Source organism: Solea solea, chromosome 4 (assembly GCF_958295425.1).
Source record: "Solea solea chromosome 4, fSolSol10.1, whole genome shotgun sequence".
NCBI lineage: Eukaryota > Metazoa > Chordata > Actinopteri > Pleuronectiformes > Soleidae > Solea > Solea solea.
This window is the reverse complement of record NC_081137.1, coordinates 14,393,646-14,415,907: the sequence shown is the minus strand read 5'-3', so window position 1 is coordinate 14,415,907 and position 22,262 is coordinate 14,393,646. Positions and strand designations below refer to the sequence as shown.

The 22,262-nt window shown below is 42.4% G+C and overlaps 1 protein-coding gene across 12 annotated transcripts in view; it reads left to right on the top strand.

The window, feature by feature from the left end:
• LOC131458302 (RIMS-binding protein 2) overlaps positions 1–21,324 on the top strand; it is a 60,283-nt gene extending 38,959 nt beyond the window's left edge. For 2 of the 12 annotated variants that reach the window (XM_058627290.1, XM_058627299.1), the window contains 25 exons: positions 88–210; positions 297–401; positions 613–663; positions 1,304–1,336; positions 2,982–3,162; positions 3,582–3,686; positions 4,116–4,321; positions 6,511–6,617; positions 6,713–6,822; positions 7,143–8,018; positions 8,760–8,786; positions 9,009–9,160; positions 9,429–9,911; positions 10,338–10,727; positions 11,706–11,861; positions 12,110–12,928; positions 13,685–13,784; positions 15,511–15,653; positions 15,901–16,069; positions 16,778–16,855; positions 17,485–17,532; positions 18,920–19,125; positions 19,225–19,296; positions 19,793–19,918; positions 20,482–21,324. In XM_058627290.1, coding sequence (XP_058483273.1) covers positions 88–210; positions 297–401; positions 613–663; positions 1,304–1,336; positions 2,982–3,162; positions 3,582–3,686; positions 4,116–4,321; positions 6,511–6,617; positions 6,713–6,822; positions 7,143–8,018; positions 8,760–8,786; positions 9,009–9,160; positions 9,429–9,911; positions 10,338–10,727; positions 11,706–11,861; positions 12,110–12,928; positions 13,685–13,784; positions 15,511–15,653; positions 15,901–16,069; positions 16,778–16,855; positions 17,485–17,532; positions 18,920–19,125; positions 19,225–19,296; positions 19,793–19,918; positions 20,482–20,814 — 5,199 coding nt within the window. In that variant the 3' untranslated portion in view covers positions 20,815–21,324. Of the gene's footprint in view, positions 1–87; positions 211–296; positions 402–612; positions 664–1,303; positions 1,337–1,734; positions 1,756–2,981; positions 3,163–3,581; positions 3,687–4,115; positions 4,322–6,510; positions 6,618–6,712; positions 6,823–7,142; positions 8,019–8,759; positions 8,787–9,008; positions 9,161–9,428; positions 9,912–10,337; positions 10,728–11,705; positions 11,862–12,109; positions 12,929–13,684; positions 13,785–15,510; positions 15,654–15,900; positions 16,070–16,777; positions 16,856–17,484; positions 17,533–18,919; positions 19,126–19,224; positions 19,297–19,792; positions 19,919–20,481 lie in introns of all 12 variants that reach the window. The other 10 variants (XM_058627291.1, XM_058627292.1, XM_058627294.1 and 7 more) reach the window with 10 other exon arrangements.
• Positions 21,325–22,262: the final 938 nt, after the last annotated feature.

Here is a 22,262-nt window from a genome sequence, read left to right as displayed (position 1 = left end):
AACAAAGCTGACAGCTGCAGAGAAGACATCAGTCATGTCAACACAACAAAACTGGTCCTTATGTCTAACTCACTGTTGATTATCCAGACTCGGGCTGAGAATGAGGAGCTGAGGGAAGATCTCTCTGAAGTGACCGCTCAACACAATACAGTTCTCGAGGAGAACCAGAGACTCCGTGCCAAACTGGAGAACCTAGATCAGGTCCTTAAGGTAACAGACGCTCAGTTTCACGTCTTGCCATACTACTAAAAAATGGTCATTTAAATATTTTTGTCATGACATGTTTTTCTGAACAGCATATGCGAGAGGTCGCCGAGCGAAGGCAGCAGCTGGAACTGGAACATGAGCAGGCACTGGCTATCCTTAAGTTCAAGCAGGATGAAATCAAACGGTTACAGCGGGTAAGAGGCACAGCCTCCTCTGTAGTCTAAATCAAACACTTAGAAGCCCATATCTCAGCCTAATTATGGGAAAATGGGTGGTCTTGTCCAGCAGGAGGCAACCTTTGGGCACCTATAAAGAAAACAAACAGATTTTTGTCAACAGAGGTCGCTGTGTTCTGCATTCGACTTTTATGACCCAACACTGACTTTAATATCTTTTAATCATCAGGCTCAGTTATTTGCCAAGAGGGAGCATGAAGGAGTGGTTCAGATGCTGGAGGTGAGTTTGTATGACACCACAGTGACTGCTCATCAAAAAGAAAAGCATTTAAATGTTTTCATACTGTGCAATGTTTTTATTACCTCATAATAAAGCCCTGAGATGCTTCCAGTACTGTAGTATGATTTCCCAAAATAAAAAAAAAATCATCAAGTTTTATAAAACTACACAAAAGAGTTTCAGACTGCACAACCATGTCTGCCTGGATAAAATCGAATGCTTTAATCAATGTGTATCTAGCTTGGTGTAAAGTAGATAAGAGAGTGCAATTATTCAGACCAGTAAAATAGACCAAAGGTATCCTATTGCATCTGTAGTACATCCAGTACTGTGCATTCTTTGTGTGTGTAACTTAAACACCTGGTGGAGAAGCTGTTACAGACAACACTTTTACTTTTGTTGCACTGATGGGCCTAAAAATAGCTTTTAAACAGATGGCTTCTCTGCTCTCCTGGGACCTTTATTGTGTGCGTTGCTGAATTTGAAATCAGCAAAGTGAATCGGTGACAGTTGAAGTGCCTGTCTGTCTGAGAAAAAAAGAAAAAAAAAAGACCACAAAGAAAACTCAGAAATTTCAAGTCTGTTGATGATCTGCTGTATGTGCATTTTGTCCCTAAAAGAAGTGTGTATTTTATTTTAGGAGTTGACTCAGCTTGTGTTGCGGAGGGAGCTGGTAGAGTATAGTTGCTCCTGTTTGGAAAAACTGCTCGCTTCCTTCCTCTTGCATTTGTTTCACTCACTTTCCTTCTCTCAGTTGAAACCCCAGTGCATCACAGGAGAAAGTCTCTTTGCTCTTCAAGAGTCTGAGCTTTGTGTCCAAGTCAGCAGAAAACCTTCACTCAATCTGTTAAAAACATTCCTTGAATGATTATAAGGAACACATGTGGTCATGCAAGAGCAAAAGACACGTACTGGCGGCTTAGAGACGTTCTAGTGATTCTGGCTCCCGACAGTCACTCTCTCATTGACCTGGACTCAGACTTCTGTGTTTCTACTGTATTAATATATGTTCTATCCCAGATTCAAGCATGTTTTTACTTTTCCCCTTTCTGTTATCATCTCGCTAACCAGAGTACACTGGACTGCATGCAGGTAATGTTAACCTTTAACCTGCTTGACCTACCAAATTAATTATCTTACTGCCACGAGCAGTTGGATAATTAATTCTGTAGAAACAGAAAACCCCAGTTTCATTAATTTTATTAAAATCTTTCAAATTTACAGAACTTTACCAGGTTTTTGCACCATTAATTTATTGCAATTGTAGCATCAGTCAGACTTTCATAAATGTTTCCTGTGGCCACATCCGCTAATTTGAGACAGTTTTTGGGTTACTTCATGTATATTGGGTCATTCACTCCCAGATATACTGAGCTCTCGCACCATTCTTATTTCACCCGAGTAAATTAGATTTGACATAAACCCAGCATATCAATAAGTCAGATAACTGTTCTGTAAAAGAGATCTATGAGTCCTTTCTCCCAGTGTCTCTGTACTTATGAACAGTTCAGCTCAGTGTCGCCAGATAACAGTTGCAGGCTCTGGTTTGCGTAGGTGAGAGCTAACAGGAAATGTTGTTCACAGACAGTTTCATGCAGAGGCTTTTGTCAGATCAGCCTGCCAGGAAACTCCCACCACAACCGGATGTGAAGTCAGCCACATATAGAAAGGGCCGAGGCCAACCTCTGTAGCTTTCTGGCAAATAACACTGCAGTGAATTGACTGCTTTGCAGTGTAAAACAGTAGCACAACAAGTAACTTTGTATAACCTGTTTTTCTTTGCACCTCTGGTTTTTACCGCTTGTCCCGTCATACCAGAAAACTAGCTGCCTTTACTTCCCTCCCATCTTCTTCCCGTTGAGTGTGTAATTGTGTGTTGTCTGTGTTTGCGGCTTTAACCTTAGTGTCTTTCCCAATTCTAACCTCAGAATGGAATACTTAATTTATTATTTCATACCATATGTATGCGAAAATGCATTTACTGTATGTTGTTCCGCTTGTCAATCCAACAAAATAAAATCAGATGTCGAATTTGATGGTAAAAATACTCATAATGTATTATAATTGATAGATACAAGAAATCTTTCTTATCTTTACAGGGTTAGAGGATTCATGTATTACAGGAAACCACTGATTTTATTATAGTATAAATGCATAGGTCATACGTTATAGGTCATAGGTTTTCCTGTGCTTGTAGATTATTTTTGTAGTGATCATGAATTTATGATATCTTGTAAAACTATTAAATGTTTCCTTTTTAAATGGATTTATTTTGTGTTTTTTGCCCACTGTGTTTGTTTGTTGCACCTCATGCGTAGTCAAAGGTACGAGAACTGGAGGAGAAATGTCGCAGCCAGAGTGAGCAGTTTGGCTTGCTGTCCCAAGAGCTGGAGAAGTTTCGACTACAGGCTTCAAAGGTGGACCTGGCCAGCTCTACCCTCCTCAACAATCCCAGCCTCTCTGTTCTGACCAATGGGGTGGGCCTGACCACAGAGCGAGGTGAGCCTCACCATCACAAACATGTACTCATATGATTAAAAAAGACAATATTAACCAACTTGATTGCAGGAATAGATTGATTTTGGTCATTCGTAACATCAACAGAGCATGTTTGCAAATGCGAGAGAATTTCTTTGAATTTATCATCTTTACTGGATGACTCTGAGAACAATAACTGCCATAATCCATCTTGTTTCAGGATGTCTTTATAGTTCAATCATTGACAAACGGGTAATTCAACTTCTATTGTATAGGATAATCGGATCTTTTCAGTTCCAAAGATAATCCGGTCACTGAAAGAGGAAATGCTTCCAGGCAAAACAAGAATGCAGTTCCACTCAAAGCTGCCTTGAACATAACAAGAGTGTGTACAGTGTCTATCCAACCTTTTTCTTTCCTACGATGTTCATGTGTTTTAGACTGCACTGATGGCTCATGGGATATGGTGTCTCTGGGTGAAATAGCCTTCTGGAGTCTCGAGGGAGGTGACACTCTCTCCTGCCCTGAGGGTAATGATCCGCTCGGTACGCTCTCCGTCTCCGTTATTCATAACATGTGTCGGACTCACCGTCATAAAAGCACGGCATGTTCTAACCTGTCATCTCACCCACACTGTCACAGTCCAACACCGTGGCAGAGTCTGTGTGTAATTCTCACCATCACAGGAGGGTCAGAGAAATGTCTGTGGCCCGTGGAACCAGTTAAGCCCTTTAACACCACTGGTGTGACACACGTTGCCACAACTTAGAGCGCCCTCTGACCTCAGACAGATGGAGGCAGGATTTTTCCCTCAACTGTTTAATCAGTCAACCTTGAGCCTCCTGCATGTCAACCATTGACCCTCACCCACCTAGCTGCTCACGGATTGAAGCAGGTTAACCAGTGAGAGGGCTGGAGGTGTCTGTTATAGTCGTGGATTATGTATTATCTTCTCACTCCCTCTCTCCTATTAGATGTGGCAGCTGCGCTGCGAATGGGGGCCACCCCCCACGCTGCGGGACTGTCCAGGTTGGAGCGCTCGCCCGTCACCAAGCATCGTGAGTTGCCCACCATCAGTGTTAGCAAGTCGGCCTCTTCCTCCAGCAAGTCAGAGACCACGCACCTCACCCCCAAGTCTGACGCGCACCTCAGTCCACACAAATCCAGTCCAACACATGAGGTACAATTCTACGAAAGTCATCTTACTCATGTCATCATTCAAACGTTTTGACTTTTTCTTTGTTTTTGTTCTAGCTATTTTCCGGAATGTGTTGTGTTCTGAAATCCTGATTCCATTAATATGTAACGTTGTCTGGGAAAAAAATTCTATAGCCTTCCATATACTGAATATAAGAAATGGTCATAGCCGTCTGTTTTGAAAAGTGAAGTCCGAAGTCAGTTAACATTTTCCTAAGAGTTCATGGTAATGGATCACTAGTTTCAGGTCTTCTCCAGTCGAACATGATGTCAGTTTTGAAATAGATAAGTCACGGCACACATGAGTTTACACCAGTGAGTGGACAGTTTGTTTAACGACTGAAAGACTATATTCATTTCTACATAGTGTTTGTGGTTATACTGTAACATGGCCAGCCATTTAGTTTGGTCCAAACAGGTTGATTCGCTGGGGTACCTGTCACTGACTGACCTGCCTACCTGCGTGGTTCACTATAATGATGTTTAGTGTTTTCTTACAGGTGATTCAGGCATGATGTAGTCAGTATCATAAAGCTGTCATCCCCTTGGCTTCAGTCAGTGTGTGTTATGTGTGTTTTGAGGGAGAGAGCAGACATTGTCACACTTTAAAGTAAATTGTTATTTGTTGCTGGAATATTTTTTTTATATTTTATTGCGTTACACCTTATTGCACAACATCAGTAATGTTTTTGCCACACTGACTGTGGTTGAAAGATATAGTTAGTGCTGCTACTTCTGGTTAGGTTGACTTGCATTAAACCCAGTGTCTCTTATCCAAAATGGTTTCCGTTTGTGCTACATTTCATGTTTTGGTTAGTGTCAAACCTTGGTTGTAGGCTTGTGAAAGTACTCCCTTGTGCTTTCAACATTTCTGTTTTCTTATTCTCTACATAGACGGACAGATAATTTATCAAGATTACTGAGCCAGCTACACATGAACACATAGATTGTGTGGATTTAATGGATTAAAAACCCTCCTCAACCTCTTTGTCTTCCCATGCAAGCACAGACTAAAGCTAAATACTCTAGAGAACATATTGCCCATACATAAGAGAAATCATTTGAATTGTTGGTGCCAAGAATTATTGTTTACAAAGTGTCAGCCTCTGGTCTTGAGTGACAGACAGGAAGGTGGTCTTTTCATCGCTCGTCTAACCACACTCATGTAAAGCTGATTTTTTTTTTTTTTTTGTGAAATAATCCTCTGGCCATTGTGGATTATGGAGGTTATACAGAAGTAGTTGTAAGTGATTATCCTGAAAAAGGTTTTTCCAAGGGAGCTATAAATACAATCTTTATTGTTGTATTGTGTTGTTGTGTAGTTGATATGGATGGAAATCAAACTCCACATAGTGACACATTTAGATCTGTATTCACAGTGAATAGATTAATATATTCATATATATATATATATATGTTCTATTTTTTACTTTGTTGAGAAATATGTGAGAAATTTCTTTTTTGAGAAAATGCTAAACTAGAATTCCTTGTTTATCAGTCTGTCTCCTGCTGAACTTAGTATAAAAAACCTAAGTAAAATTGTGTTTGGTTGATTATTCTTGTTGTTGTAACAATGCTTCTTGGCAAAAAAAATATATATAATTGAAAAGCCTGTTTATTTCCGTTTTAACTGGTGCCACATGCATGTGTGGACAATGCTTTTGTGGGTTGAGCAGCAGAGTTGAGTATGTGGGTTGCACCCAAGAAAAACTTGCCAAATCTTCTCTGCCAATGCCAAAGAGCTTATTGACTCTTGTTTGGTGTTGTTTATTGGACTTGATCATTGAAGTCTGAAGAAACAAGACATTATTGCTAATTTAACAATTTATTATTTTAACAAACAGGGGCCTCAGTAGCATGTGGAAGAATCATACACAGCCACAGCAGCCTGGCACCTTCTCCTCATGCTGATCAATAAGTTAAAACACGAGTCAATAGCAGAAGACAGGAGGTTTTTCATAGGCGCAACCACATACTCAACTCATCTGCTCAGCCCACAAATGTGGCACCATTTAAAATTAGAAATAAACAGGCTTTTCAACTGTATGAGATGTATCGCCAAAAAGCATTGTTACAACAAAGAAATAATCTACCATCTAACACAAATTTCCTTACCTTTTGTGCACATTTTTTATATGACATTACTTCATCCTGTGTGCATGGTGTTGTCAGGTGGACACTGCCAGTGAAGTAGAGGAGCTAGACATTGATGTGGCCCCGGCACCATATGTAGCCAGCAGAGGAGCAGCAAAGCTTCAGGTTTTCATTGCAAGATATAGGTAAGCAATTATATAGTAAGGGAGTCAACTCATCAAATCAACAGTTTGCTATAATGTGGTGGAAATAAGGAACATGGAACATTTACTTGAAACAGCTATAATCCTTATGACGGCCCCAATGACAACCCTGAAGTGGAGCTGCCACTTACTGCTGGGGAATACATCTATGTGTATGGAGACATGGATGATGATGGCTTCTATGAAGGTCAGTGCTCAGTCTATTTTGTTGTGCTTAATTCAGGGCTGAGCAATCACTTGTTTTCAAAGCAACAATCAAATTTATTTTATTGTTTTATCATAAAGTGAATTCAGAATGCTTTTATCATTGCATTAGAGTATAGTAGTTAATAATTGTGATTGTGTAACGTGTGGTAATGCTCCATCTTGTTTTGAATCTATAACAGAGTAAATATTCAGCTAGAGCTTGACTAAAACATTAGCCAGGAAAATTGCAAATACATACTGTATTTTAACCAGTCTTAAACTACTTAATATTCATATTTTCTTTACTGCCTTTCCTCTCAGGTGAGCTGATGGATGGACGGAGAGGGCTGGTCCCCTCTAACTTTGTGGAACGTGTATCGGATGACGATGTCATGAGCACTCACCCACCAGAGACAGGGGACATGTCCCATACCTCCCTGCTAGACAGCAGCCTGCACAGTGCCAGCCACCAGCATCACCTCCACATGAGTATCGGTGCCTCAGAAAGGACACAGGCCACTGCTGCCTCAGCCCCTGTCTCAGCCCCCTCAGATCCGGCATCGGCCTTGGCTGTCCCAGCCCCCCTCACCAACGGCCTGGACTTGGATTTGGAGGAGGTGGGAGTGGATGTTGTGCCTTACCCACGTAAGCTCACCCTCATCAAGCAGCTTGCCAAGAGCATCATCATTGGCTGGGACCCTCCGCTGGTGCCAGCTGGGTGGGGCAACGTGTGGAGCTATAATGTGTACGTGGACCAGGAACTGCGGTTGAATGTGCCCTTCGGTGCCCAGACCAAAGCAGTGCTGGAGCGGCTGGACATAAACCTCAAGGCCTACCGTGTGTCAGTGCAGAGCCTGACAGAGAAGGGCGTGTCAGACCAGCTACGCTGCAGCATGCTAGTCGGTCGGGATGTTTGTGTGGCGCCCTCACAGCTGCGTGTAGAGAGGGTCACCGCCACTTCTGCCAACCTGAGCTGGCTGCCCAGCAACAGTAACTATGTACACATCGTGTCCTTGAACGAGGAGGAGTGTGAGCTGGTGAAGGCTGGCTGCTACTCACTGTGCCTCAATGACCTCTTGCCCAGCTTGCAGTACACAGTCAAAGTGGAGGCACGACCACATCGCACACCTTGGGAATTACCTGTGGAGCGACGTGAACACAGAAGCACTACAATCACCTTCACCACACTGATGGCAGGTCAGGATGAAGCAGTTTCTCAACCAATGAATGTTCATATCGTCATACACATAGTCTAAAGCACTTCCCTTTTGACAACTCCTCACGTTTTCTGCTGCCTTTGTCTAGTTCTTCAATTAACACTGACCTTTAGTGTAGCACTTATTGAATGTGATGTATTTTTCAGTGCAAACTAAGATTTCTTATATGTGATACATATGCTTTGAAGCATACATTCTTTTAAACAATCAACGCCATCTTCTGCCACACACACTGATCAAGTACTCCTAATCATGCCATGAATTAGAGGAAAGTATGATGCCCTTATCATGACGACGGTTTACTGCCTGTGCATCTTTTCAATTTGCTTTATATATCCCTGTCCTTCCCACAATGCACTGGGCATAAGAACCTGGTAGGCTTAAATCAAATCATATCACTTTTGGATAGTCCCAAAACACAGCATACATTATCTCAAGACACTTTATTTTCACACAATGAGCAAACATTTATTGGAGAGAGAAACTAATTTTAACAGGAAGAAATCCATGCATTTGGTACTCAAATAAAACTCCACCCTCAACTCAACATCATTTGTTGTCACCCTTAGGTGCCATATTCCCTACTTGCACTCCTCCTAGACGATACAAATACACATATTATTCATTAAGGAACCTGAGGCCTGTACTGAACATATTTATGATGAATTTTATATGAGATGTAAAGTGAATTTCTCTTAATCATCATCCGAATGTGCTCCAGTTTCATGCCCACACTCTGGGAACCAAGGTATATCATTTCTAAATGTCTTATTGGCCCTGTAGAGTGTTAGACAGCAGTATTAGACAGTGACTGTCTTGGTGAAATCAGATGCTCCTTGTGATATTCAATTGCTATCCCGTGCACTGTTTTCAATAATAGTAACTCACTTGAAGCTATATTTATGTACAATCTTGTTACTAAGTCTTTTCTCTCTTCACTGGTCTGGTGTGACACCTCTAATGCATATAGGTCCACCTGATGCTCCTCTGGATGTGCAGCTGGAGCATGGCCCCTCTCCGGGGATTGCCCTCATCAGCTGGCTGCCCGTCACCATAGATGCTGCCGGGACCTCGAATGGAGTCCGTGTCACTGGATACACTATATATGCTGATAAGAAAAAGGTACGTGTTTCTTTAAGATGAAGCAGAGGGGGCAACATTATTACCATCCACATGACTCCAGCATTTTAGAGCTCCAATAACAGAGATGATATAAAAAAGAAATTCAATTTAATTGTATTTTTATTTCACTATGAAGAACATTAGAACATAGTAGCAAATATTTTGATGATACCTCATGCAGTAATCCCCCCTCACTGTTTAAATCTAAAGCACAGTCATTATTGAACTTACATATCTAACATATCTCTCCGTTATTTTCCTTCCCAAGGTGCTGGAAGTGTCTTCCCCAACAGCTGGCAGTGCCCTGCTGGGACCCTCTCAGATCCAGTCCCTGCAGGCAGCTCTGGAGCTCACTGTCCGCACCACGTCTGCTCACGGGGAGTCCTGTGACTCTTTCCCAGTCAAGGTGCCCTCCAAGTTGCCTGCCATCATGGCAGGCCCAGCTATCACCTCCACAGCTGTGCCACTGCCATCACCCTGTGCCCCAATAGGCCCCAGTAACCTGCCCTCACCACCGTCCTACATGAACTCTGCTGCCAAAATCTCTATGCTGCCCAGCACTTTGCCATCACACGACGCACACAACTCTAGCCTCTCAATGGAGGCCGCTGCCAACTCTCCTAATGCCCTTCAAGCTGAAGACCCTCTCTCATCTGCCTCATATGTGAAGGCCTGGGCCAACCCTTCATCTGCTGCTGCCTTAGCTGTGTGTGAGACTACGTCACCAGTAGCCCACACCATCACACCAGTGGTAATCCTCTCTTTGACATTTAAACTGAATTAGTCCTAGTATAAACAAAGTATAAACAAATACAAATGTTACGTTAAACCATTATCAAATAAGTTCACTCAGTACAGTTTGACCCTATGAGCGCCACACGACTCTCTCTGTGGTTCTCATTATTGTGGTATTAAGATCTTGTGTCGCTCGATCACATTGCCAAGCTGCACACAGGAAGTCATTCATTTTATGTCAGGACAGAAAGAGGCAACAGCAAGTAAGACTGGAATCTCAGTGTCCACAAAAAGTTTCAAAAGTTAATTCTACTGCTGAAAAAAACACGGTCATTCAGCAGTGTCTATTGCTGTTTTTGTTGTTGTGGTTATGTTGTGTTTTGAATGTTCTGGGATTTATATCTACTTTATAAATAACATTTCTTTGACTCTGCATCTTCAGGTTAATGTGAGCTCCCCCACCACCTCAGCACCTCTACCATGTCCATTAGCAGCACCTGCACCTGAACAAGTACCTGTCATGGCAGCGGCGTCACCAGTGTTGGAGCAGCGCAGAGATGTTGACAGCCCTGAACCTATTCGTCCTTTCCCATCCATCACAGAGTTCATTGATGACCCTTGTGCCAAACTCGAGACTCCTGAGCCCTTCCCATCCCCACCCAATGTCCAGATCACGGACCTTCTAAACCCTCAGTATAAAAACTTCCTCCGACCCCACAGCATCTCACCGCTGGAGTCTGAGGTAGAGGATGAGCAAGAGAATACCCGTCTGGTCTCCATTGATGACTTTTTGAGACAGGAGAAGGAGCCAGCATCCAACAGGAGGCAGCAGGTCAGTCCTGACCCTCTTCACTACTAAAATTAAAGTAGTCTGTTGGTACAACTGAATCGGATCACAGCTGAGAGCCGGTCTGAATTGATTGGTTTAGGTCTTCAGCATATCAAATAGATGTAGTTTCTATTTCTTTCTTCTGGAGCCTTGAAGAATTTGGCCGAAATTGAACTATTGTGTGTCGTGACTAGCTGAAAGGAGTTGGTTTATATCTATCAGATTTAAAGGAATCAGTAGTTTACTAATTTAGTATCTGCACAGCTGTGTCTGTAGCTTCAATAAGCAGTTTAACAAGTGTTTGTTGTTGATAAAGCAGCCCATCACTTTATACTGATCAATTAATGTAGACCCCACATGATGCAAAGTCTATAACATGTACTGTACATCTTGATGTTGTGCTTACATATAGTTTAATGAAATGAAATCATGGAAACTTAATACATTTGCATCAGTTAAGCTCCTGTCAGTGCTTTGTCTTAAGCTGCTTTCAGACATGCACCAAAGTCTGGACATTCTCCAGAGATTGACTAAAGGGACTGTATTTGTCAACGCAAATCTTCATGAAATGAGATTCTCCTGCCAGGTCCCATGTGAAATCAACAGATAATGTCAGCAGGAGAAATGCTAGATAATCCACACCAAGAGAGTGGGCGAGTGTCCTGCCTTCTGCATACCGCCCATCGCTAAGACAGTCTAACCCTTCGATCGTCATGATATCAGCAAACCCCAGACAATGTCCAGACTTCTACTCTGGACATTACTCTGTGTAGCCTTCACTTAGCATCAAAAGATTTGTCTGTTGGGTGTTAGTGGTAGATTTCAAGTTAATGCAACCAGACAGCGGAGATGGAGCTCGACTATGGAAGAATTTATAATCAAGCAGACGTTTATGTACAGTATATGCTGTGCTTTTGCAAGTTAAGTGGTTAATACTTAAAATAAGTACACTACATGCTTCTTTTCAATGTGTCCTTTCAGAATTATGGCAGAGGGCTTGTGGAACCTACCAGTGACTACCTCGCAGACAACAGTCGGTCAGACCTGTCTGACATCCTGGAGGAGGAGGAGGACGACGACTACTCTGACCACCTTGGAGAAGCACAGGCTAAAGGATATGCAGTTAGAGCAACCAGGGTAATAAATATGTAGCATGTTCTACTGTTTCAGTAAAATAAGCTTTTTTCACTTCATCTTTAAGTTCTCATTTTGTGCCCTTGTTTCTGCTCTCATTCTCTTGATGTTGTTTGATTATGATTGTTTCTCTTTTTTGCTTCTTCTTTCTTTTCTCTTTCCTTTGCATGGCTGGGTTGTCATCTGTTTTATCCACACTATTTTTACCAAACAATATGATATATCACCGCACTGACCTCTGGCCCTTGTAGTCATACAAACTGGAGCCTCCAGACAGTGATGAGGAGGTTCTTGAGAAGATCCTTAAGTTGCCTCCTCAGGTTTACCACAACAAGCAGCTGTCCTGTATTCCTGAGTTGACAGAAGAGGAGGACAGTGGTCAAGAAGAGCCATTAAGGCACCGCACTCGTTCTCGGCACAAGTCTGGCCACCTCCACCCTGACCCCCCTCGACAACATCACTCCAACCCACACCCACACGTTCCCCCTCACCATCACCACTATAATAGGGATCTCAGATCTCTAACCAAAGAGCCTTTACTTAGAAACAAACCCTCACAGGTAAAGCCTAAGACGCAGCACAGGGTGCACTATGCGGACACAGTGGACACCATCACCTATTCTGAAGAAGAGGAAAGTTTTTATGAAGGTCCCACCAGCAAGCGGGTGTCAGCCCACTGTCCACCACAGCTTACCCCCAACATCAGAGATCGAGGGCTGCTCAAAGGGCTAGGGGACCGCCTTAGGAGGGAGGCCATGCTGAGGAGTCAGAGGGCTGTTGCCTCAGCAGCCAACCTCAGCCACGCCCCCATCCAGCCAACACCCAACCCAGTCAGCAAAACCGTACGGACTCTGAGGTCACCTGTTGGTCGTGCGGGAGAGATTGACGTTGAGTACGGGACAGATGATAATGACGAGCCTACAGAGTACAGTCCTGGGGAGGTGGGGATGGAGCAGATGAGCTCTGAGTGGTGGGTGGAGGGGGCTCAGGTGGAGCACCGCAGGCCTCATCCTCGCCGAGCGCGGAAGGCTGATACTCTGGCAAACATCCCTGCCGGCCAGCCACAAAGGGTGTGTTGTCTCAGCTCGACCCACTCCCCCATAGCAATGTGCATCTAACCCGCAGTAGTGGAAACCACTTACCTTCTCTGCTCAGTAGACTAAAGCTTACTTTTCCATCTTCATCATCACCACAGGGGACAGACGGAGGTCACCTAGTTTTGTCCGTCACTTTACAGTATTTTTATTCAGTAACTGTATGGTAGCAAGCACTTTCCAAACATTCCAAACATAGTTTATAACACTAATCTTCATAATTAAGCTATAGTCAATGTGGAATCTATCCTCCCTCTGTCCAACTGCACTAATTCCAGTTACTGTCACATGCTCCTACATCTCTGCACTGTTCTCTTCCTAAACTGGTCAGTGTTTCTTTGTCTTGCATTAGCTTACAGTGGATGTGTTTTGATGTGTGTTAGTATCTGCTTAGCCTTCTACAAAACAAAAAAGGAACCAGTTTTTTGTTGAAACAGTGTGTTCTTGGAAGCCCTGGGGTTTTTCTGTGCATTTGATGTTTCATTCTCTTTTGAAAATGTCAAATCTAATTTCTAACCTACATCCCCAGAAAGTTTCGTCACAATCAGTTAAACAAATAGACAAATGACAGACTGAGTTAATAAGTAAGAAATCAATTGATTGTAATTAAATGAAGCATGGATAATGAAAAGTTTTCTGGAAAGAAAAAGGAGTGCTACAATAGCCGTTAGTATTTCTGAACCCCTATTATTTTCTTATTGTTTTGTTTATTTTTTTCTGCATGTTGAGCAGGAGCCCAGTCAGATCCCTCAAGCTGAGGCCGGTCCATCGTGGGGAAGCCAGGCTGAGCACACTCCTAAACCAATGAGCTTGCAGGCCAGGCATCTTAAAGGTCAGACTCTCTTTCCTCTTTTGTCTTCCTGTATTCGTCTGTCTCTGGTTTTATTGCCCCCGCTCTCATGTCAAATACGCAGCGGAAATGTGTGAGGCAATGCTGACACACCTGTGCTCTCTGTTTTCTGTTTTAAAGCTTTCCCCTATGACTCTCTTGCATGATGGTTGTCAGATTAGCACCTTGTGTTGTGAAGGAAGGGGGAGGGGGTGTCAGAGAGGAGGAGGTGCTGTGAGCTCCAGTGGAGAAGTGGGAGAGAGCCTGCTAAGCTGAGAACCGGCTTAACCCAAAGTGGCTTGTCATGGCAGGAGGAAGTGACAGACATTAAAATAGTAACCATGATTAGCAAGCAAAGAATTAGACTGTGGTGTGAACATACAAGCCCCTGTCTGTTTCTCTTTTGCCACTTCTCTGGATTACAGTCTGCACACTCCTCATGATAAACCTCTCTGCTGTGTGTGTGTGTGTGTTAGTCCACAGTTGACTGCACAAACAAGTATGTAAGTGTACACGTGCACACAGATAGAGGAAGGGAGCAGGCAGAAGTTCTGCCCTATCTACTAGAAGATCATTGAGGATGTGAAAGTGTGCAAGTTGTCTGCCTGTGACTGTTGACACAGACGGCTGATTCTCCATATAGAACATGTCTCTTCAGCGCAGCTTAAGTCTCACCACTGCTCTTCAAATTTGTCCCCTCTGTGGAAACAGTTTACAGTTGCAATGCCTTTAGTCACACTGGTGTCATGATCTGATGTTGACAGTGATGTGTGTCATATTACTAGGTCACTGTGATATGGAATATACAAATAGGCATTTGGTATTGTTGGCTTTTATTTCTTTGTCACTTGTACCTGTGATGTGAGCGAACATTTTCAGATTTAGATCAGAGAGTGGGTCAAGCAGCGCTTCCTTTATTGCTGGGTTGCTGCGGATCATGAACGAGTGCACGTTTGTCAAACAGCTCGCGCAGCTTAGGATCAGTGGTTTAGCTTGATTACCTGTTTTGAGGACACGCTTGTGCCGGGTGAATGCTCTTCATCGCATCATCAACAACTGTTGGTGGGCGGTGAGGTTGGGGCAAGCTGCCTCTGGTTTTTGCAGAACTACTTGCAAGGCACAAACATTTGTGATAGATAATTAAAATGCAAATGTTTGCAGAGAACGTTTGCAGAGCACATGACATACAAGCATACAAACAACTTTATTGTAAAAAAGATGAATTTCATGACCAAAAGCTGTTGTAAAAGACAAAATTTGTTTGCTTGCAATTATTTTTATGATTGATTAATATACCTTTCTTGATAAACCAGTCTTCATTTTTTTAAAGTGAAGTGCAGGGTCTTTCATCTTGTTGTATTGTTTAACCAAAAGACATTTATAAAGTAACTGATTTAGTATGTTTATCATAATCAATGCTCAGTTGGTTCTATTATTGGTCCAGTTGTTCTGTCATCTATTATGTATTTCAAGTTTTGAGCCTGGAGCTCTTTTATATCATTATTTTTATGTCATTTTTATTATGTTTTTATTTCATGTTTTGTCTGTAACATGACTCAAAACTGTAAAACAAAATTTACCCACAGCTACAGGTTTCAATGGAGTGACTTTACTCTCTGTTACTTCTCTAATTACTTGGGAAGACATGTGATCTCTCAGATCTGGGTTACCTGAACGCTGCAGGCATTTCTTAATTATCTTAAACCTGTTTGTGTGTGCATGTGCATAGGTGGGGTTGATTCACCAAAGGTCAAAGGAGACAGTGACATACGCATCTTTGTGGCCCTCTTCTCTTATGATCCTGCCACCATGTCACCTAATCCTGATGCTGCTGAGGAGGAGCTGCCCTTCAGCGAAGGACAGATCATCAAAGTACGTCCCTCTCCGTCCAAAGTCCATTTTTCTTTCACAGTAACTTTTAAGAGCTAATGTTAAAGCTGGGGAAGGCAGTGATTTTACAATAGGTAAGTCAAGGGATCAGAGAGAGAGAGAGAACTGTCTACAAGACAGTCAGACAATAAATCAAACCAATATTACAGTTTCCTAAAACCACACCACGTTGTGCCTTTTTGTGACATTCTGGTTTGACTGATGCAGTTTTGCACTCCTTCCCTCTCAGGTTCATGGCGATAAAGACGCAGACGGGTTTTACCAAGGGGAGTCAGGCGGTCGCTTGGGATATGTGCCGTGTAACATGGTGTCTGAGATCCAGGTGGAGGACGAGGAGACCCGGCAGCAGCTGCTGCAGCAGGGCTTCTTATCCACAGCGGCTTCCATTGACAAGATAGGTATGTGACACTGGCAGTCAAAGACTCAGCAGCTACTTGTGAGTTGTTTAGAAAAAGGATGATGCTTCTTATATATAAATATGGATGTTCGTTACCATGCTCTATGTCCAGTCTGAATGTTTTTCTCATAACATTATGTACTGTTCTTGTTGAAGTGGGAAGTGAAAATAGCACAAGTGTGGCAAAATCCATTGTTTCTTGTAATTCAGATTAATGTAGAGTCATGACTTTTCTCATTATCTAGCTATTGAACAATTATCAAAGGCATGAATACAAACGTCTTTGACGACTCAAACCACCTGTTTTTTACTTTTACGGACTTTTGCTCACTGTGGTGCTATTAAGAAAAAAAAGTAACCATCTCTGTGGTCTCGGTGACTGACTGCGTTCTAATACAGGTGTCTAAAGAATAAAGTTAATTCAAAGTGTTTGCTTGTGGTGAAAGTGGAAGTGAACCACTCAGTAAAATCAAGCATACACTTGGCTCCTGTTTCCTGCCCTTTATCCAGAGCCATATTTGCAGATGGTTGTAGCCTTTTCACTTCCACTTGTTCTCATTGCCGTGTCTGCTGCTTGCTGGTTGTCATTTTTTAAATTGCTCTCCACCTGGCTTTTCATTGTCGATTTTGTGTGGTCTGCTTCTCTCCAAAAACCCACCTCTGTGTTTCTTTTTGGTTTCAAATTTTGATTGGTTTTCCTTTCTAAAAGTTCATAAAGGCACTCGCTCACACGCACAGCTACCACGTCGCCCTGTTCCACCACCGAAACCAAGGCGATCCAAGAAAGGTGTGTCTTGCTGCCGTTTGCAGCTTCCCACCTCCGTCCTTTCTTCTCACACCTGGTTTTCTGGTTTGCTAGTTTTTCTCTCTCTTTCATTTTGACTTGATTGACACTCAGCGCAAATTTTACCATTATAAATAATCCTCCTCTATAGTTGTTTCATCTCAGTAAAAGTCTTATGTTACACTTTCCTTTTAATGACTTAGTGTTAATCAGGGTAACCTCAGCTTTTCCCAGATTTAAGTTTTAATTTTTTTAAATCTTTGCAACTGCTTCACAACAATTGAAATGCACATGCATGAGTACTGAGTTACTGTGGTCAGCTTCCATTGGCTGTTCATGTAATACACAGCAGCAGAATGTGACAGTTTGTCACTTGTTCAATGATAAACTCACTGAACACGATGTCATTGTTCTGCTCCTCTGTCTTAAATGCATTCTGTGATCACATGAGCCTAAACATCCCTTGTTGAAGCATCCATCTCCTCCGATCTCCATCTGTGACTTTGTATTCCAGTGTGATGCCCTGAGTCTTAGAAGAACTTAAAAGATTCTGGTTTATAAAGTCTGATTTTTCCTCCTGTCATCCTGCAATTTGTGCTCATGCTCTTCTCCCTCGCCTTGGTCTCTTCCAGTGGAGTCTGCAGCACTCTGGGAGGAGAGCGTAGACTCCTCCATTCAAGGTTCGTAGTTAGCTTTTTGACCCTCTGCCTCTCCGTTTGCCTCTGCATGAACGACCAAACCAGCTTCCTCTGGAGGCCAGCATGTGTCTACTTGATGATTTGTGTATTTAACCTTTTTTTTTTTTACTGGTTATTTTTGACTGTTATAAGAGAGCTGTGTTGTAGCTGCTGATAACATCAGGACTCACCTTCATACATCCTCATGAGGAACTGTTTGACTGTTTTGGGGTTTACTAACTTACCTACCTCAATAAAGCAAAAGTGCTAAAAATGCACTTTCATTTAGACAAAAATTGTTAAAATAAGAGGAATTATAATGAAGTCACTGCTAATGTTTTGTGACCTGAAAATTACAGTTCATGTTTTGATGTTTTATTGTGAGGTACTGAGACACAGTCAACACTGAATGAGCTGAGTTTGCCACCAGCAGCCAAGAAGTGTGGCGTGAAGAGTTATTTAGTAAAGACAGAAAACGTGTCTAAAAATATAGCTTGATGGTGAGTGGTTTATCATACACTCTTTATATTCTGAACATTCACATTCACCTTACGCTTTGGTCCATTTTCAAGCCTGTGTGTATTTCTTACCTTTTTAGGATACAAACACGGACTTTGTCAGGACCAGTAGTCCTCATGGAAACCAAAACCTGCTCTCAATGAGCCAGAACCTCATTTCTGATACTGGTTAATAACTTAAATTTGGCAAGGTGGTTAGTAACATAACACAGTCAGATATAGTCATATATTATTTAGTTTGCCACTTTATCTTGCCATTAGACAATTTAAAATACATTTTAAATTGTGAATGAGCAGTTTCCAAAATGACACAAGCTTCAGTTTCCTGTCTAACAGGAAGTGTGTTTGTTTTTAAGATATCTTAACATTTTATTAGGTGAGCCTTTTGCTCATGTCCCCAGTCATATCTGTGCAGGGAGCATGAATGGCAAAGTCGGTGCTGACTATGTGTTAGTAACTCATGCGTTCACACTTCAAAGAACCTGAACTATCACTTTGAGCTCATTGTTTTACCCCACTTATAAACGTCAAGCAGTCCTCTGTACTGACTCCTCTTTTCATCTCACAGTTCAAGTGTCATCATCGATAATTTCATGTCTTTGTTTTGTTTGTTTTTTTAATAACACTGTTTGACTGATGTGACTGATGTTTAAAAGCAGCAGAACAACTCCAGCTTCTACAACCTAAAACACCTCAGTGTCTATGTTTCTGCGTTTAAATGAAGTGATGTGACTTCTCCTCAGCTTAGCATGACGCTGAGTGAGTCAGACGTGCAGGCACGTTGAGCTGGCCGGGACTGCAGAAACATCTCGCTCCTTTAATTATCAGAATGTCGCACTGAAATGTTTGCTCATCTTTGTTCAACTTCACAGATTCAAGCAAGTCTGCTGCTGTGGCAGCTGTGGGGAAAGCAGCACCGGGCAAAGCAGTCCCGGGGAAGGCAGTCCCAGGGAAGGCAGCCCCAGGGAAGGCAGTCCCAGGGAAGGCAGTCCCAGGGAAAGCAGTCCCGGGAGCTCGCAGGATGGTTGCCATCTTTGATTATGACCCACGAGAGAGCTCCCCCAACACTGACATAGAGGTCAGACTGACGCATCCATTATGATTTACAGTAGAGAACATACTGCGTGTGTGCTGTAGTTGTTTTTGTAAATTTTTTGTTTGTCATGGCTGTGTTCAGGCTGAGCTGACCTTCAGTGCAGGAGACATCATCCATGTGTATGGTGACATGGACGAAGATGGCTTCTTCTACGTAAGTCTTAATGTGCCTCGGAATTTTGCGAATTGTAGAAAGTCGTATGTTCTCTCTTAAAAAAAATAAGGCAGATAAAATGAAATACATAAACTCCTATGTGTCGACTCGACTAACTAATTATTGCCACTCTTTATTTCCTTCACCATATTTCAATCAGTAAAGTGCCATCTAATACAATGACTTGACTGTAACTTGCAAACATAATCTATCAAGACTGTTACTGACAATACAGGACAGATACATTGAATAACAAACTGTCAGTAGTTTGTATCACTACTTCTGTTTACATTGTTGTAAAAAAAGTAATGCTAAACTGCAACAGCCCACTGCAGTAATGGTGCTTTTCTTACTGTGGTCACTTCCCTGGATTCATCTATCATGAAATTAAATTAAATGAAGAGAGGCATCACTCATGTCACAGGAACACCAGTCAAAAATGTCCACCTTGTTCAGCCGCTGTGGATAATAATTAATGTCTTGTGTCTGCATCCAGGGAGACTTGAACGGACAGAGAGGTTTGGTTCCGTCTAACTTCCTGCAGGCTTTACCAGAGGAATCCACACCACAGCCAGTCTGTGCACAGTCTGCACCAACACCAGCACCCAGGAAAGACTCGCAGGTTGGTCTGTTAGCACATACTACTGGTAAAATGGGACCGTGGATGATCTCCTGTAGTTTACATGCATATACTATGTGTCATGTTTACAAATCATTAACATCTGAAAGTTGCTGTTTGTTTTTTTCCTTAACTTTTATTTTTCATAATTTGTAAATATGTTCAGTGTTTGCACTGTTTCCTGTGCTGCCTCTTTAACGGTTTCTTCTGCCCCACTGTTTCCTGCATGGCCTTGTACAGAAGCACAAACGAAGTGTGCACTTTGAGACGTGATTGTAAGTGTTTGCAGAGAAAACTGTAGCCGCTCACTGATCAACACTCTCCCTGGTCTCACCTTGTTCATGTCTACTTCCTGTAGCTGTAGCTGCTGCACTGCTCCTTTGTATATGACCCTACACCAACCTCTGGATCTAGTTTATTGATACACAGATTTAAAAAGATCCCTGTGCTTTGTGTGTCATGTTATAGTAATTCCTTTTTGTGTGATCACAAATATGTTAAATAAAAATTGAGGATAGAGCACGTACTGCAGATTAATTCTGACACCTTTTTATTTCCTCCTAAAGGGTTCAGTGACGTCTTCTCCTGAGCCACAACATCCTGGACATTCAACAACAGAAGAATGTTTGCACGCTCAAACAGAACTTCCTCTCCCTGACCCAGCAGCGCACACAAACCTAACACCTAACCCGGCACCTTCTGCAAGCTCCACTTCAGAACCAGAACCAGCTGCAGGTCCAACTGTGACTGCAGCTGCAGCTGCGGTGGTGGCCTGCTGCTCTCCTCCACCTGAGAGCCCGACAACCACAGACTGCTCCCCACAAGGCAAGAAGAAGAAGGGCTTTTTCTCTAAAGGCAAGAAGCTGTTCAAAAAGCTAGGATCCAGCAAGAAAGAGTGAGAATCATGCCGTCTGAGTCGGGACTCGCGCCACATTGAATGCACTTTTTTTCTATCTTCACTGTTTGTCTCAGTCAGTAGTTGTCGCAGTTAGTTGATATCAGCACTAATAACTGATGCTCTAACTATAAGTTTGCCTTAGAGCACCGCAAGACCAGCTGTTTAATATAGAGTTTCGAATATCGACCTACAGCTTACAGCAACACGAGCATGTAGAGGCGCATGACTCGCAAATATATTCTCCAGATACTTCCTAATTATCTAAGCATTTGCAGATTCTTCACTCATCAGAGGCTTAAAAGGTTCTATGTGTAACATTTAGAGAACCCTGCTGGCTATAAAGTGAACTGCAGGCTGCATCCTGTCGCTCAAGAGCGTGTGCTCACACTTCGTTATTATAGTCAGGAGCGTTTATCCTTGGCTTCAGCTAAAATGGTGACATGACAGAACCACCATGATGTTTATAGATTAGGTAACTTAAGTTAAACTTAAACACTAAAGTTTGACCCTCATTTTCACGGCAAATTATTTGGAGTCTGTGTTGTGATGCTAGCTACTACCATGATGACAATATTGGACATTTCCAAGCTAATGATAGTGTAAGAGTAGAGTAAGAGAGAGCTTTTTGAGGCAAAGTAGTATGTAACAAACATAAATATTACATACTTTTGATTTTCCCAGGAAGAAAATTATTATCAATGTTTTATAGGGAAGTGAAGTCGAGTCACACAAACGGCAATTAATACATGTTAACTTAGAGGCAGTGTTGCCAATTTAGCAATTAGTGACAAATCTCGCGACTTTTTCTCGTGTAATTGGAGACTTTTGGAGACTCTGACGTGAAAGCGCGTATCGTTTTATTTCTCAACAAACAGCGGGTGCTGCCGTGGGTCTCTACCCTGCCCCAAAGAGCACAGCAGTCCCTCCCAGCTGCAGTCAGGGCAGATGCTTACCCCTCCGCATCCAGACTGCAAATTAATTGCGCATACTGCACTCCAAAATGTAATGAATACAATTAAAAACTCTCTTTTGACTTTACCAGTCCCAAGCCCAGATAAAGGAGGAGGTCTGGGCTTGTCGATAAAAACCAATAATCGACAGAAGTTAATTTGTAGTTCTTAACATGTTTAGGGTGTGTTTGTCTATTCCCCTTTCCTACAGCGTCCATTACAATTACTTACATTTGGTAAATGATGCAAATTAGGTGATGACGTCACTTAGCGAGTTGGCAACACTGCTTAGAGGTAAAAATATAGGCGTATTAGACCCCCATTTTGACAAACACTGATGGTAACTGCAACATTTACTGCTTAAGTTTCATGTTGCAGCTGAATATGCCTCACTTTTCCCACCCACACTTATGTAGCCTTCAGTTGGTAAAGAGTAAACATGTAGTTGTCCAAACTGGCTGCTGATATAAATATAAAAGGCTCAATCTGGAATAATGAA